Raw genomic sequence first — 17,682 nt, 5'->3', positions numbered from 1 at the left:
TAAGAAAGAGGTATGCATTATCATAGTTACCAGTTCCTATGAACAACAGTATAAAGTACAACCACAAATACAGCCTTAAGTTCACTTTCTCCCTGAGCCAAAGCAATAGCCAGCAACAATGCAACCTTCCAAGTGAGATGCTACCATTTTGCCTTAAAGTTCAAAAGGAGGAGCCTCCAATTTCAATAGGAGCAGATTTGGTTACCACTGAGGAGAAGGCTGTCATTAAGGAAGTTAAGTCTTCTTTAATCACTTCCAAAAAACCTTTTATGATGGAGAGAGTGAACGTAGATCCTTGAGTGGGGCCTTTTCGGCATGCTGTAATAGCCTCCAAAAGTAGATCTGGAATGATCACATCTGCCTGGCAGAACACTAAATCATGGTTGTCACTGGCACGATAGATAAAGCCTTTTTATTTTAAAGGCACAGAATCTCCTTCTTGGTTTGTCTTCTAGTCTCTTTCAGGGTGATTAAACATTCTTATGGTAGGCCTAGATGACCCAATTGCACCATTTATGAGGCCATGCTGCCAAATTTAAGGACACCACATTGGATGGTGTAACTATTCCTGCATTTTGGCCTGCAAGTTCAGTTTTCGTGGAAACCTCTTATGTGGCTTTAAAACTGTATGAAGAAGCTCTGGGATTCACAACAGCCTGGGCCATTCTGGGTCAGTGATAATCATTTTTGTACTGGAATACCTGAATGTTACTAGGGCTAACGGAATCAGTGGATGGGCAGGAAAGAGTAGAGAAATGAATGAGACCAGCCAGTCAAAAGGGCATTGTCTAGAGATTGTGATTGCCACAGTGTGGAGGCAAAGCTTGATCATTTAGAGATGTCACAAACAGATCTATTTGGTGTAGACTCCAACCTGAAAACATGCTATCATCTTGCATGTCATTGTTGAGAAGTCATTCATGGTTTTTCTACGAAGAATCTACTGAGCAAGTCTGCTTGGGAATTTTGAAACCACAGAAAATGAACTGCCTCTTAGGTTAGATTTCTTGCCAAGTCCACACAAATTGGGCCTCTATAGAAAGAGTCCTGAGTCTAGCACCCTCTTGTTTATTGATTTAGTGCATTGTGGTGTCTTTAGAATGTGGACAGGAATATTGTCCATTAAAAGAGAGTAGGAAAGTCTTGAGAACCAGATGGACTGCTCTTAGGTCCAGGATACTGATATCGTTCAAACATTTCTTGTCCGATCCCAGACTTTGCATTGTAAAGTTCTGAAGGCGGGCAATCCCAGCGTGTCAGAGGCACTTGTAATAGTTTGAGATGGCAGGTCTTGATAAAATGGTACTCCTTTCAAATGACATGGCAAATACTGTTTTGTGGGTTGAGATAGGAGTAACCACAGTCTTCCTAATCATCATTCCATTGAGACCAATCACTGTTGAAGAGCCCTCAAATGGAGTCTTGTGTTAGAGACAATGAAAACTACACTCTCTTGAAGACATCTGACAAGCAGTCAGAGGTTTTTGATGCAGACTTTTCTAAAAAAAAATAAATATATATATATATAAATGGTAGACAGTCTCCACTGAAAGATACACTTCCCTTATCATATTTAAGGTAGCCCCTTGTTTAAGTGAGAGTCTGAAGAGGGGCTCACATAGATTTCGGAAAGTTGACATGAATGCTTAAACGAATACGTTACAGATAAGGCAGCGCCTTATCTGGTAGAGACATATTTCTAATTGGAGATTCATTAACTGTGAATTCCCCCAAGGCATCAGGCTAGATCCGGAGAATGTTTGGAGCAGTACCCCTATGCGCCTGCGGCGTTAGGTGGCATCGATCGGCTCCACATCCGTCATCTCCATCATCCGGATATGACGTTGCAGGTCCAATATAGGAGCCACCCAGAGAGCTGACGTCTGTTTCTTTTAACTACTTTCCTTGCCAGAAGTGCAGAGCCATGAAGAACACTGTCTGTTGTCAAAACTAAGGCCCTTAAGGTGGAGTCCCTCTCCTTAGCAATCAGTTTGCAGAGCGGGGAGGATGGGTGGGCTGGTAAGGAACCTGCAACTAGAATATGCCTCTACCAGATAAGGCGTTAGCAAAGGTAAGTAACTTGTTCACCTGATAGAGTATTCTAGTTGAGGATTCCTTACTACTGAATAGATACCCAGGCAATACCATCCCCCGAGGTGGGTCTGCGACCCAAGACCATACTAGAAAGTCCTGCAGGACCGAACAGGCAAAGAAACCATCCCATTGGACCTGACGGTCCAGGCAGTATTGTTTGGAAAACTTGTGCAAAGATGCCCACGTTGCCATCTGACGTATCAAGGACCGGAACTCCACAGCTGACACAGTGTACGCAGCTGTAGCTCAAGTAGAAGGAGCACACCCTCAAGGGTTTACTTTTTGGCCAGTGAGTGGCAGATCTCAATGCCGCTTCTGCAATGTCCAAACTTTCTGCACACCCACATAACCAACAAAGAATTGATTATCCACCCAGATCTCTTTTGCACGATCAAGGTAGAAAGCCAATGCTCTTCTTGGGTCCAGGTGGTAGTCTCTCTCCTCTTCCTTAGAAGGATGTAGGGGCGCATTAAAAGTAGGCAAGGTGTTGGACTGGCCTACATGAAAGGGTGTAACCACTTGTGGCAGAAAGGAGGTCTTAGTGTGAAGCACCACTTTCAACACCTGCAGCTCACTCATCCTGTGGACAGATGAAATGGCCACAAGCAAGGCTATTTTTAAAGTGAGACGCCTGAAAGGACAATTGTGGAGAGGCTCAAAAGGAGGGCAAATCAGAAAGGTCAAAACCAAATTCAAATCCCATTGGGGCATAATGAATGGGAATGGGGGAAAGAGATGTGTAAGGCCTTTAAGGAATCTATTCACAATAAAGGCTGATAAGGCAACCTCAAAAATGCAGAAAGAGCAGGCAAATAACCTTTGAGAGTGCCCATTGCAGCGGTCTGCTGGGCTAGAAAAAGGATAAACAATAGGACCTCAAGGAGAGGGTCAGAAAGGGGGTCAACAAACTTTTCTATGGACAATGCCACAAATTTCTTCCAACAACAGGCGTATACCGTTTCGGTGGAGGAACGCCTGGCGGCCAAGATTATGTTACAGACTTCGGGCAGAAGGTCAAAAGCTATCCAATGTCGCCGCTCAATCTCCACGCAAGAAGGCAGAGAGCTGACAGGTTTAGGTGTAGAACACTCCCCTGCAGCTGCGGCAGAAGATCTTTCAGAAGTGGGTGTCTGATGTTAGGATAGACATGCTCAACAGCTAGGATACCAGACTTTCTGTGCCTGGAATGTATTGTGTTAGTAGATGAAGAACATTCTTCTGTTTGAGAAGAGGTTGAAATGCTTTTAGGGCAAGGAACACAGCTAATAATTCCAAGTGGTTTATGTGTAACTGTTTCTGTTAGACATCCCATTGTCCTTGAATGGTCTGATTGTTTAGGTGAGCTCCCCAACCAATCATTGATACATCTGTTGTAATTATGGTCTGAGGCACAGGGTCTGGAAACGACTGTCCCTTCATTAAATTGCTGCGATTCCACCATTGAAGGGACATATGTGTTTGGCGGTCCATCAGCACTAGATCTTGAAGAAGACCATGTGCTTGTGACCATTGTTGTGCAAGGCACTGTTGTAAGGGCCTCATGTTTAATCTTGCATGTCGGACTATTGTTATGCAAGATGCCATCATTCCTGGAATCTTCATGATAAATCTTACAGTGTATTGTTGATTTGGCTGTATGAGTGGTATTACATTTTGAAAAGCTTGTATCCTTTGTAAATTTGGATACGCTAGGGCTAGTTGAGTATTTAGGTTAGCACCTAGATACGGTTGTACTTGTGCTGGTTGAAGGTGTGACTTTTGGTAGTTTATAGAAAACCCTAGTGTGTGCAGAGTTTATATCACATAACGAGTATGTTTTTGGCATTGTGTAAGATTGCTTGATTTGATTGGCCAATCGTCTAGATATGGAAAGACATGGATGTGTTGTCTTCTTAAGTATGGCGCTATTACTGCTAGACACATTGTGAAGTATTTTATGGTTTTCTCTCATTGTTTTCAAAAGTCCTTGTTCCTCTGTATATGAGGATTTTTTCGGCTCCGAAGTTTGTTGTTTTTTCGGTCCCAAACAGGTAGGGGAAGGTCTCAGCTCCGAAGCCGACTGACGGATGTTCGACTCTGAAGAATGGGCTTTTTTACTGGATTCCAAAATGAAGCCTTAAACAGATTTATGCGACTCCGAAGTAGACAGAGGAGTGGCTTTTTTCGGCGCCGACCCCAAAGGATGGTTGCCAACAGTTTTCTTTCGGGCCAAACCATGGCCTTCCGGCAGCGGCGTACCCAAGGACTTTAAATGTCTTTTGTGCATGGGTGTAGGGGCAGACCTACTCACATACTGTCCGGCTGTGATGGGTCTGCTGTCATCCGATTCCTGTTCAGAGTCCATGTCTTAGATGGAGACTGCTGTCTGCGCCTGCTCTTCTTCAGCGACGTCGACATGCTCACTGCTTTTCGACACCATTTTGAGTCTTCTAGCTCTGTGATCTCTGAGAGTCTTCTTTGAGTGAAACGAACGACAGGCCTCACAATTTTCCTCGCGATGGTCTGAAGAAAGGACCAAATTACAAACCAAGTGCTGGTCTGTGTAGGGGTACTTCACGTGGCACTGAGGGCAGAATCGGAATGGAGTCCGATCCATCAGGCTTTCCACGCGGTTTGCCCAGTTAGGCCCAAAGTTGGGCGCACGCGCCCTGAAGGACGAAAAAGAAGCTTCCAATGGTACTACTGGTGCAATGCTAGATGGAAAACGCGATCAAAACAATACCGACGAATAAGTAGCTTTTCCAAGGTTTTCCGAATCGAAATCTCAGAGGAAGAGGAAACACGTCCAAACGCGACAGCGGAAAGAAAACAATCTAACAATGGAGTCGATGCCCATGTGCAATGGAACTGAGAGGAACTAGTGAGGTTCCTGACTGGAGCGAACGTCGGCTAGACAATTGTGAAGCCTACTGAGGGTGTATCTGGTGGATCTCTTCGCGATAAATCCTGATTGGCCTTTATGGATCAGTAGGGGTAGTACTCCGAGAAGTCTTGTACCCAAGATTGTGGCCAGGATCTTTGTTTCAATGTTACATAAGGATATCAGGCAGTAGGAACTACCGCTCATTTTGGACTTCTCTTGTTTATGAATTAATGCTATTGTGGCCTGGCACAACTCCGATTGTAGTATGTCCTCGTCTCTGGCCTCCAAATACATATTTAGGAGGTGGAGACCAGGGATTGCAGCGTTCTTCTTAAAGAATTCCGTAGGAAGGCCATTGGGACCCAGGGCCTTCCCTGAGGCAAATTTTGCTATAGCTGCCTGTACATCCGCTAGCGTGATTTCTTCCTCAAGAGCTAGGCGTTGCTTCTCCGGATGGGTCTGGACGTTTGTGTCAAGATAGGCTGCATTGCACTGGGTCCCTGCAAGGGGTCTTGCCTTATAGAAGGCATTGTAGTATCTAACAAATTTGTCTGCAATACCCTCGTCCCTGGTGTGAGATACCCAGTCAGTGTCTACGATTTTATTCGCCCACTGGGTCTCGGCTTCACACCAACTAAGGCACGCAAGGAGCTTTGTCTCCTGTGTCACAAAGGCGGTGCTACATGGCTAGTATTTGGGCTCTGGCCTCATTCTGTGCCAGCACGTGGTATTCTGCACACAGGTCCGCAATTCTGCAGAGGGCCAATGGGTCGGACAAATCCCCAGGTGCGTTTTCTGCTTGCTTTAAACTATGCTCAAGATCTACCAACTCCTTAATTTCCCTCTGTTTTTTTTTTTAGAGCAATGGTATTTTGTGCTCTGTCGCAGAGCACCACCTTGTTTGCCTGCCAGAGGGTGGTTGCTGATTCAACGGACCTCTGTTTTCTGCAAAATAAGGTTCAGTGTCTACACTAAGTTCTTGGGATAATCTCTCGTCATTGAGCGCCCAGGAGATTAACCACCATCTTGAGCTCGAACAGAGAGGTCTCCTCCCAACAGAGATCCGGAGTGGGGAGTGATCTGACAGACCGCTAGCCAAATATTCAGCAAGCTCCACCCAAGATATATCTCCCGCTGGTACAAGGATGTAGTCTAGTCTGGAAAATACTTTGTATCCCGGAAAAGTAAGAGTATCCCCACATTCCGGATGAGGGCAATGCCAAAGATCAGGTAGACCTTATGTAGTGACAAAACGGCCCAATGGTGTTAACCTGGACGTGCCTGGTTTACAGCCTGAGCGCTCCACCTCAAGGTTTAAAACAGTTTTAAAGTACCCACCCCTACTATATGCAGGGAGGAGTCAGTTTCAGGCTAAATTTCTGCAACTTTGTCTATACTGGGTTTCTAAATTTGTGGGGGAACATAGACACTAATTACGCTTGACATCTGTCCTATCCCAGCACCCTTATACCTCAACATAAGTTCAATTAGGGTCTTTCCAGGACTTCTGTATCTGAAAAGGGTGTGTTTTACAAACTAAAATTGCCACTTCCTTTGAGCCTGATGTGTATCCTGCATGGGTTAGTGTAGTGTAGGCCCCTTTACTTAATAAGTGGCACTGAGTCCCTAGTAAGAGAGTTTCCTGTAGAAGGACCACATCAGGCTTCATTCGTGAAATGTAAGTGGTGACCAAACCCTGTTTAACTTTACTGCCTAACCCGTTAACATTCCAAGAAAGAATAAAACATTCAGCTGTAACCTGTACACCTCCATGTCTAAACCCTGACATATTTAATGTTATCCCATTTCTAGCATATTCTGTGCGCCACATTTGTTGCCTCCTTCATTGCTAAAGTTAAACAAACAATACACTGCAAAAATCTCCTTTCACCCCCCGCGAATAGTAACCCATATTTTCACAAAAACAGTTACTTAGCAGGAAGGGTTTAAAAGGTCTGTTGCCTACCCTCTTCAGTTCAACAATTAACTAACAAACTAACAATCTGAAACAAAATAAAACTCACACCTCCCACTCTTCAACTAAATCCACACATTAGAACAAGGAGGCTGTTGAAAAACTCAGTCACACTACTTGCAAGTGCACTCTCAAGTCAGCACACTCAGTCCTTTCGTCTCACATCACACATCCAACTCTCACCTAGGCCAACTGGGAGGTGTGAAGAGGGGAAAATTCTCCTTGCAGTGACCTCACGCACACCTCTGATAGCATTGTTCCGGGGGTGGATGGCCCACTCACCGAAACCCACCGACCCCTCCCACCTCAGGAGTTCACAGGTTCATCATTGTCCTCCTGCATTAGCTTGGGGTTGCAGTCATTCTGAGTAGGTCCCGACCCACTTTGTTCTCTGGTGTCTGCTGGGTGACTCATCCTCACCCTCGAGTCAGGGAAGGCTAACTCCCTCCTCCCCTCCATTCTACATCCAATTCTGATAGTGGTTCTCCCATTGCTCCATCACCTCTTATTTCTCCACGGGATATGTGACTGAGTTTATTGACACGTTCTCTGTGCTTGAGTTTGGACAACCACAACTTTGGCCTGGCCTCTAGGTCACCGCTTTCAGTCGGGTTCCTCACTACTTTCAGTTAAGGTCAGACCTGGGGGTCTTTCCTCTAGCTATGCCCAGTCCTCCTCTGGCATAGTAAAGAATTAGGATTGGTCTTTAAACAAAACCTTTAACTGGGCGGGAAGAGCAAGATGTATTGCAGTTGCATGGTCCAGAGTTTGGCTTTCATCGCGTCAAATGATCTTCTTTGTTTCTGTACTTCACAGGAGTAGCTGGGGAACAACACAACAGTGGAGGATTAAAATTTTACTTCACCCACCTGCCTTGCTTCCCTTAGTATTATATCTCGGTCGCAGAACTTCAGGAATCTTGCAATGATTGGGCGGATGGGGGGGCTTGGAAGGGGGGGCACCCGGAGGTTGCTTGGTCGCCAGTGCCCAAATGGGTCCGCTCTATGACAAAGCAGTTGTAAAAGCTGGCCGCCTGGAAGGTGTCATGAAGCCATTTGTTCAGGAGTTCTGGCACATTAAGTTCCTGTATTGCTACATGCACTACGTGCATGTGGCAGCACTACGTGCAAGGTAAACAGTGGTGCAGAGTGTGGACCATTGGCCTCTGCTTTCATTGGCCTTCGCTTCCATTTTGGTTCACGACTCCATTTTGTCGAGTCTAGTTCGGTGCGTAAGGCACTGTTCTGTGTTTTTCCACAAGCTTCGGCAAGCTGAAGGGTGGGGTGTTTTTCTGCTCAATTTCGCTCCATCTGCCTGGTACGAAGGGCGCTATTTACATTCCACGAGCTATCAGTTAGAACAACAGGGGGGATGCGCCTGTACACAAGGAGGAATGCAAGCTGCCTGTACCCAAGGAGGAATGCAAGCTTCACCTTGGAGTCCTCTCCTGGGAACTTGGCCCGTTCTGAGGAGACGTCTCGAAGGGTGAACAAGGTACCGCCGATTGCACAATTTGTAAAGGAGGGGGTCTTTTTCTAGAAAAGACTCCTGGGCGTTAGTAAATACTATAAAAGTTGGGGGCCTGGATGGGCTGGTTTAGGAACTCTCTTCTGGGTTGGACGCAACGCCAGGAGGACTGATTGTCCCGAACAGAGGCTCCCTGTGCTAGCTGATTTGGGTTCCCCAGCTTTGTGTACGGCGGAGGGATGCCGACGCTGTTTTCGGTGAAGCTTTTCAATTTATTAAGTGTATTGTGTGTGCGCGCGTAATATGTACTTATTCTTGCAGTCATTTTCATGCTATTGAGCATTGAAGTATATTGTGTGTGCGCGCGTAATATGCACTTATTCTTGCAGTCATTTTCATGCTATTGAGCATTGAGGTATATTGTGTGTGCTTGTATTATATGCACTTACTCTTGCAATTATTCACAGAGTGCTTATATCTTTATCATTATTCTCATGTTATTCTCCTGGTGTGTATATATATATATATTAGTGTGGTTTAGTTTTGCTAGCTGAGAACTTGCCCCTTAAATAAACTTGATTATTCTACTTACGAAGGTGTTTGAGAGTGATTGCTTTACATTGTGCCTTAAAATATCCTGAAGTGCATAGTTTTGATATTCTGAAGAGTAAAGCAGCACAGTTCCTCAATCCCTTCTGGGAAGCCCACCAATCTCAGGTTATTACGTCTTGCTCTGTTTTCCGCATCGTTGAGCAGCTCGGATACTCTGTCTCCAGCTACTGTTACACGGTCTGCTACATTACGGCGGCCTTATCTCAGCAGCGAGACTTCAGAGCAGACTGCACTGATCTGTGATTCTAGGGCTGTTCCGGATTGGTGTATTGCGGTTATGAGTGCTGCATTGTCAGGCACAGGTGGTTCGGTATCTTCTCCCCGAGGGGGGGGGATCAGCTGCTCTAGCATATTTAACAATTTTACCCTGGCGGGTCCTGTTCAGTTCTTTGTCTTTGTCCATTGTACCAGCTGGTCAACTATGGCAATGGCCATTGCTGGCTAGTTGCGATTAAATGAAGCAACTGTGGGTCGTGAACAAGAGCCTCCCAGTTTTTCACCTATTGGATTTCAATGGAGTAGATATGAGGCGCAGGACGAAAAGTGCTGCAGTTCCCTCCTTCGTCAGGCTCAGAGATTCCATTAGGCGGTCATACCACCTCATATTGGTGCACTCCGCCAACCCCAAAAGTTAAGCTTATTTGCAGAACAGTGAAGTTCCCCACTACTGCCCCACAGTGGAAGGGAGTGTCATTGTCACATACTGCCCCTTGTAAGTGTTCTGGGCATGTGTAAAGAAATGCTTCCTTGGCATGGTTACCCTCTGACTTTTTGCCTTTTTTTGATGCCAGTTATGATTGAAAGTGTGCTGGGACCCTGCTACCCAGGCCCCAGCACCAGTGTTCTTTCCCTAAATTGTACCTTTGTTCCCAGAATTGGCACAGCCCTGGCACCCAGATATGTCCCATGTAAATGATACCCCTGGTACCAAGGGCCCTGATGCCAGGGGAGGTCTCTAAGGGCTGCAGCATGACTTATGCCACCCTGGGGACCCCTCACTCAGAACATTCACACTGCCTCTCAGCTTGTGCTGGTAGGGGGGGAAAATGACTGAGTCGACATGGCACTCCCCTCAGAGTGCCATGCTCACCTCTCATTGCCTATGGCATAGGTAAATCACCCCTCTAGCAGGCCTTACAGCCCGAAGGCAGAGTGCACTATACCACAGGAGAGGGCATATGTGCATGAGCACTATGCCCCTACAGTGTCTAAGCAAAACATTAGACATTGTAAGTGCAGGGAATCCATAAAGAGTATATGGTCTGGGAGTTTGTCAAACACAAACTGCACAGTTCCATAATGGCTACACTGAAATCTGGAAAGTTTGGTATCAAATTTCTCAGCACAATAAATGCACACTGATGCCAGTGAGGGATTTATTGTAAAATGCACCCAGGGGGCATCTTAGGGATTCCTCCTGAATACCAGTCCGACTCCTAGTGCTAGGCTGACCAGTTTCTGCCAGCCTGCCACAACCAGAGGAGTTTCTGGCCACATGGGGAGAGTACCTTTGTCACTCTGTGCCCAGGAACAAAGCTTGTACTGGGTGGAGGTGCTTCTCACCTCCCCCTGCAGGAACTGTAACACCTGACGGTGAGCCTCAAAGGCTCATGCCTTTTGTTACAGCACACCAGGGCATTCCAGCTAGTGGAGATGCCCACCCCTCCGGCCACTGCCCCCACTTTTGGCAGCAAGGAGGAGTCACCTACCAGTCAGGACAGCCCCTAAGGTGCCCTGAGCTAAGGTGACCCCTTGCTGTGAATATCCTTGTCATATTAACTATTGTGCTCATCATTGAAAGCCAACATTGAGCTAGGATCAATGTTGACACCAAACTGACACTGAATAAGAAGCCTTCAAAGATAAGATGTATGTCATCTAAACAAGCAGCTTCAAGGCACTTCTATATCTTGAGATTGTCATTGATGCACTCCACTTAAAAACGATCGTCACTCGCCATCAAGATCAGCGTTGATGCATTTGACATCGACTGTTAGGTCACAAACTCATTCAGAAGACTGTCATACACACCAAGCCCCACTTGTACCTCTGCTGCTGTTGAGAACTCTGTTAATGAAGATATTAGATGTGCATCCACTGCAAATTACATGTGCGGTCCCATACACCCATGTCCCCCCTCAGGAAGATCCTCCTACCACAGACTGTAACAAATGTAGAATATCCTTAGATGCCTAAGAGGAGGAAATCTCAATTAACTTCTCCTTTAGGAGACAAAAGTACAGTTTTGTTCTCTTCTTCATCTTGCAACACACATACTTCAGCAGCATGTTCACCATCCTTGTTGATGGCATTACTACGTTGTAGGACATTTTGTTGAGAGAAGCAGCACAAATGAATATTATTGTTGGAAGTTACACAGACTCCAGTGTCAGTGAAAATTAGGAATACTTTAGCCCCACTCACCACAAGGTCTCTTCTACCATTGATGTCTGGTTTGGCAGAGCTGGCTAAAGAGAAATTTCTCTCTCTGGCTATGATTAAAAATTGACACCAAAACGTAAGCTATGTCGAACAGGAGCCCCAGAATGATTCAGTATTCGTATGAGATGTGAGAAAGAAGCATGCTTCTGCAACTGAAACATCTATTCCTCCAGAACAAAGCAGCAGAAAGAAAGATTTGGAGCACAGAACAATGTAAGTCGCCATCTCCTCAGTTGATTCAGCAGACGCAGCAATTATTATCTCTTTGGTGTTCCTCATAGTTGCAACTAAAAGCTTTAAAATCAGATGCACTGTTGAAAATTGTTAATCTTCGGCCGGGGGCATGGGCAACAAGATTGCGGGCTAGATGTGCCCAAACAGAGCTCCGGCTAGGCCCATCGTTATCCTGTAAACATCCTGTGCTCCTGAACACTATCGACCCCCTGAATCAGCCGTAATATATCCTCCTGCAGTCTGGGGGCTGAGTGATTTTGTTTGGCAGCATTGTTGCAAGCTCGTAGAGCTGTAAACGCTTCCAGAGCAAGATTGTGCGAACACATAACATGGCGGTCATCTGGGCCTAATACTGAGAGGAGGAGTGGTGATCCTGGATTGTGGACAGAGGGGTTTTGGAGGTCCGTACCAGACGCTGCAGCGGCCGTGACCCTGGGAGGCCGAAGAAGAGTAGCAGTGAGTGCTGGGGCCTTTGGGAATCCTGAAACGTCATCGGGAGACTATTCGTAGTGAGCCGGGCCCTGGCAGATGATAACACGCTGTAGGATGTTGGCTCTGTATATACTATCTCAAAGTGAGAGATAGCGTGCAGAGAGTCCAAGGGTTCTCCTTAGAAGTTGATAGTGACAAAATTAGATAATTCTAATGCTCTATTTTGTGGTAGTGTGGTCAAGCAGTAGGCTTATCAGAGGGTAGTGTTAAGCATTTGTTGTACACACACAGGCAATAAATGAGGAACACACACTCAGACTTAACTCCAGGCCAATAGTTTTTATTTAGAAAAATATATTTTCTTAATTTATTTTAAAACCACAAGATTCAGGATTTGAAGTAAATACATAAAATGCAAGGTACTCCACACAGGTAAGTAAGGAACTTTGAATTAGAGCAGTAACATACACAGTATAGGTCAAAAATGTCAATAAGCTATTTTAAAAGTGGACACTGCAAAAATCAACAGTTCCTGGGGGAGGTAAGTAAGGTTAAGTTTCTGAGATAAGTAAAGCACTTACAAGTTCAGTTTCCTGGGCATAAGCAGACCACCATTGGGGGTTCAAGGCTACCCCAAAGTCACGGCACCAGCAACACGGGCCGGTCAGGTGCAGAGGTCAAAGGAGGGCCCAAAACACATAGGCGCCTATGGAGAACAGGGGTGCTCCGGTTCCAGTCTGCCAACGCGTAAGTACCTGCGTCTTCGGAGGACAGACTAGGGGGGGGGGTTGTAGAGCACTGGGGGAGAGGGGGGGCGGGGGGGACACAAACAGACCTACAGGGGCAGCCGGGTGCAATGTGCTTAGTAGGCGTTGGGTTTTCTGTAGAAATCAATGGAGGGACCCGGGGTCACTCTAGCGATGCAGGCAGGGCACAGGGGGGCTTGGTCCAGGCGTCGGGTTCTTTGTTCCAGTCAGTCGCGGTCAGGGGACCCTCTGGATCCTCTCTGCAGGCGTCGCTGTGGGGGTGCAGAGGGGTCGTCTCAAGTTACTCATGAGGTCGCAGTCGCCCAGGAGTCCTCTCTGCAGTGTTGGGTCTCTGGAGCTCGAGCGGGGGGTGACGGATACAGAGGCTGATCCCTGTCGGATGCATCACAGTGCAGGTTCTTTGAGTCTGGAGACAGGCCGGTAGGGCTGGGGCTAAGTCAGTTGTCATCTCCGTCCTCTCTGCAGGGCTTTCAGGTCAGCAGTCCTTCTTTGTGTAGGTTGCAGGAATCTGTTTTCCTGGGTTCTGGGTCGCCCTAAATACTAAATTTAGGGGTGTGTTTAGGTCTGGGAGGGCAGTAGCCAATGGCTACTGTCCTGGAGGGTGGCTACACCCTCTTTGTGCCTCCTCCCGGTGGGGAGGGGGCACATCCCTAATCCTATTGGGAGAATCCTCCAAACTCAAGATGGATGATTTCTCAAGGCAGGGGTCACCTCAGCTCAGGACATCTTAGGGGCTGTCCTGACTGGTGGGTGACTCCTTGTTATTCCCATTATCTCCTCAAGCCTTGCCGCCAAAAGTGGGGGCAGTGGCCGGAGGGCCGGGCATCTCCACTAGCTGGGATGCCCTGGGGCGCTGTAACAAAAGGGGTGAGCCTTTGAGGCTCACTGCCAGGTGTTACAGTTCCTGCAGGGGAAGGTGAGAAGCACCTCCACCCAGTACAGGCTTTGTTCTTGGCCATAGAGTGACAAAGGCACTCTCCCCATGTTGCCAGCAACATGTCTGGTATGTGGTAGGCTGGCAGAAACTGGTCAGCCTACACTAGAAGTCGGGTAGGTATTCAGGGGGCATCTCTAAGATGCCCTCTGGGTGTATGTTACAATAAATTGCACACTGGCATCAGTGTGCATTTAATGTGCTGAGAAGTTTGATACCAAACTTCCCAGTTTTCACTGTAGCCATTATGGAACTGTGGAGTTTGTGTTTGAAAAACTCCCAGATCATAAACTCTTATGGCTACCCTGCACTTACAATGTCTAAGGTTTGGCTTAGACACTGTAGGGGCATAGTGCTCATGCACATATGCCCTCACCTGGGGTCTAGTGCACCCTGCCTTAGGGCTGTAAGGCCTGCTAAGAGGTGACTTACCTATGCCACATGCAGTGTGAGGTTGGCATGACACTCTTAGGGGAGTGCCATGTCGACTGAGTCTTTTTCTCCGCACCAGACCACACAAGCTGTAAAGCAGTGTGCATGTGCTAAGTGAGGGGTCCCTAGGGTGGCATAAGACATGCTGCAGCCCTTAGAGACCTTCCCTGGCATCAGGGCCCTTGCTACCAGGGGTACCTGTTACAAGGGACTTCCCTGAGTGCCAGGGTTGTGCCTATTGTGGAGACAAAGGTGCAGTTTAGGGAAAGAACACTGTTCTGGGGCCTGATTAGCAGGGTCCAAGCACACTTTCAAATCATAACTTAGCATCAGCAAAGGCAAAAAGTTAGGGGGTAAGCGTGCCAAGGAGGCATTTCCTTACAGAAGGTCTCCATGCACTATGAGGTTAACGATAACCCAAGGAATTTGAAGCGTGCCTAGGCAAGAGTCAGGGTGGGCTTGCAGCCAGAAGACGCCTAAGGGATAAGGCTCTTGAAGTGCTGACTGTGCAGCTTTCTCACCAGTTCTGGAGTAGGGAGAAGGGGGCACATCCTGCTTAGCTTTCTTGTCTTATGGCATTGGTGAGCTTGGGATTTGGTGTGGTGGAGGTGAAAGGACCCTGTGACTTAGAGATCACGGTCTTGAACCTGACCTCTCCCTATGTTCCGCAAAGTAGCATCTCACTTTCCTCTCCCTGATTGCTTTCGGATGCGTTTGTTGCCTGACTTCGGATTGTGTCTTAAACCAAAACGTCAATCCAATATGTGGTCAACGTCTGCTTCTTGCTTTTTTGCTTTCTGTTGTTTTTGGGGAAGACATTTCTCATGGAACTCGGTTTATAACTGAAATTTAGCAGCGGTACTACCAGAAGGTTTGAGAGTGATACTCCGAACCTCGGGTGAAGGACATAGAAATATAGAAACTGTTAGTGTACTGGGGTGGCTCCTATGTGTAATCTCTGTTTCTTCACTAATGTGGAAGTCTGAGGTCATCACAGAGTTGGACAGACCCACCTGCGAGTACACAGTATAAATTGCTATTGACATATGGATCCAATGTGGCACATTGGATTATTCTAAAAGTGACAAATCTGTAGCTAGAAGCATCAATCAGAAATCCACCACATGTGAAAGGTGAGGATACCAAAATAAGCTGGAACAGACAAACCTCTTGTCAGGAGAAGGCATTTTCTTTAACAATTGGAGCACAGACCTCCCTAAATCCTCAAACTGATTGAGGCTGACAAAGGGAGTGGTGAGCTGAACTTTTATGTTTCCAAGAAATGTATAAACAGCCTCCAAGGTAGAAGACTGAAAGTGATGCTTAGTGGATGATGACTTAGAAAACTTCCTGTGTGTAACACTAAGAGTACAAAAGGTACAGTTTCAACTTATCTGATCTCTACGGAGAACATTCCAAAATCGACTACTCTCTCTGGCCATCTTAGGGGCTACGAAAGAGTCAATATAGAGTGTGTTCACCTTAGAATCAAAGAGTCATGGCAATGGCATTATCAATGCGCACATACTTGATGTTGCAATCGTGGCAGGGTTTAAACTTTGGGCCCTTAAATGTCTTCAAAACAAAAATCTCAAAACTCTCAAAAGCATAAAAGAAACTAATCAAGCAAGGAGCTTGAGCCTCTGCACCTGGTGCCTATGTGGCCTAAACATAGAACTGACATCACATGCATGAGCCAAGTGTGCTGTTACTTTGAGGTTACCTTCATAGCTCTTCTGCTAGATTTAATCGGGCATCAATATTTTCAGGATCATATCGGACACATGAAGATATTTTGACAAAAGTGGAATCTGCAGGAAGATGTATCCCTTAGGAGCATCTTACTAATAAACAGAATAACTGAATCATCATGCTGAAATGCCCAGTTTCCTTTGTCAGGTAACAATCACATTATAAAGATGAATTAATGTATTTGAAATCTACAGCATCTAATATATTATGACATTTGCAGTGTACATACCCACTGTTTCTTCTTGGTCTGTGAAATCATCTGCTTGTGTTGAGCTGCTACCTTCTTAATTTCTTCTACAAACTCTTCTTTACACTTTTCCTTCACCTGCTTGCACTTTCTATCTGTCTCTGCTTGTATATTGGTCACAGCTTTAGTCACAGCCTGTCTTTTCTCTTCCTCCATTTCAACCCGCAGCTGAAAGACCGACAAAAAACATAACTTAAAAATAAATGAATAAGATCATAAAAGATTTGGTTAAAAAAGAAGCAACATGTTGGGATACCACTGACTCTAAATAGCAAGAGAACGTTTATAGTACAAACTTCTCCTTGTTTGGCAACCGCTGTAGGAAAATGGAGATTACTCATTGCACGGTGTATTTAATCTGATTCCATACATTTGCTAATGAATGCGTGCATCACAACAATGGGTACATTATCAATATTCTCATCACTACCAAATTTAGGATATACAAAAATAGAAAGTTTATACATACCTTGGAAAAACGCCAATACCAAGTGGATGCAGTCTAGTAATGGATTCATAATAATACTAGGTCCTTCTATTATGCTTTCAACTTTATAAGCACAATTGCTTGCAGAACTATTTACTAATGGAGCACTGCAGGGAAACATTTATTAATTATATGGTGAGGAGGATTACATATTTCTCTTTCGTAACTGTAGTAACACCCATCTCACATCAAAGTGGGAGTTAATTAAAAAAAACTGCCTATTTGTAATCCTAGTTCTCCAGCAGAGGATTAAGTGAAACCATAAACAATTAATTGTCCCACCTCAGAGAGCTTATCCAATTTCACTTTAACCAGGGATATAGATAGAATTCCTGTCACCCAGAGTCCAGGACATATTGCTTGGAGTGTAAAGTCAACAAGTGTTCATGTTTATTTAGTCAACTGGATAAGTAGGCCGAACCCCCTGCCACTAAAAACAATTTGGATGCAATTTTACATAACAGGTAATTGAGAAAGCAGAATCTGGTGTTAAGGCAATATTTGTATCCATATCTATAAGCTAGTCAGAACTTTATATATGATTCCTTGACATAAAAGCCTTTATTACTCACAGTGGGCTGTGAACTCATTACTGAAAGGTAAGCGTTCTCATAAAACAAGTGGCATATCTAATATCTGCATACAAACAATACCTGGTAAGTCGACTAACCACATCCAAACATGTCTGCCTAAAACTACACTTGACTGCATTGGCTATGGCAGAATAACCGTAGGATCGAAGCCTGCCTGTATCGTCTGCCAACTAGCATCCATGGCATTGTTCAATTAAGTTTAAAAAAGAGCACAACGTTGCTGTGGAAGGCAGAAACAGCCAAGGAAGCTATTAACTATAAGGCTTGGGAATATCCAGAAAAAAGTTGTATATGCTGGCTTAGGTTTCCTACTGGTACACCAGGCCATGGACAGAATAGTTTTTTTTTTTG

The 17,682-nt window shown here is 45.6% G+C and overlaps 1 protein-coding gene across 2 annotated transcripts in view; it reads right to left on the bottom strand.

Annotated features, from left to right (window-relative positions):
• The window catches only part of ZMYND11 (zinc finger MYND-type containing 11), a 572,905-nt gene that overhangs the window by 37,994 nt on the left and 517,229 nt on the right, over positions 1 to 17,682 (bottom strand). For both annotated transcript variants that reach the window (XM_069211170.1, XM_069211171.1), the window contains one exon: positions 16,234 to 16,419. In XM_069211170.1, the coding sequence (XP_069067271.1) occupies positions 16,234 to 16,419 (186 nt within the window). The remainder of the gene's footprint in view (positions 1 to 16,233; positions 16,420 to 17,682) is intronic.

Source organism: Pleurodeles waltl, chromosome 10, assembly GCF_031143425.1.
Source record: "Pleurodeles waltl isolate 20211129_DDA chromosome 10, aPleWal1.hap1.20221129, whole genome shotgun sequence".
NCBI classification, from domain to species: Eukaryota; Metazoa; Chordata; class Amphibia; order Caudata; family Salamandridae; genus Pleurodeles; species Pleurodeles waltl.
This window is presented reverse-complemented; position numbering and strand designations above follow the sequence as displayed.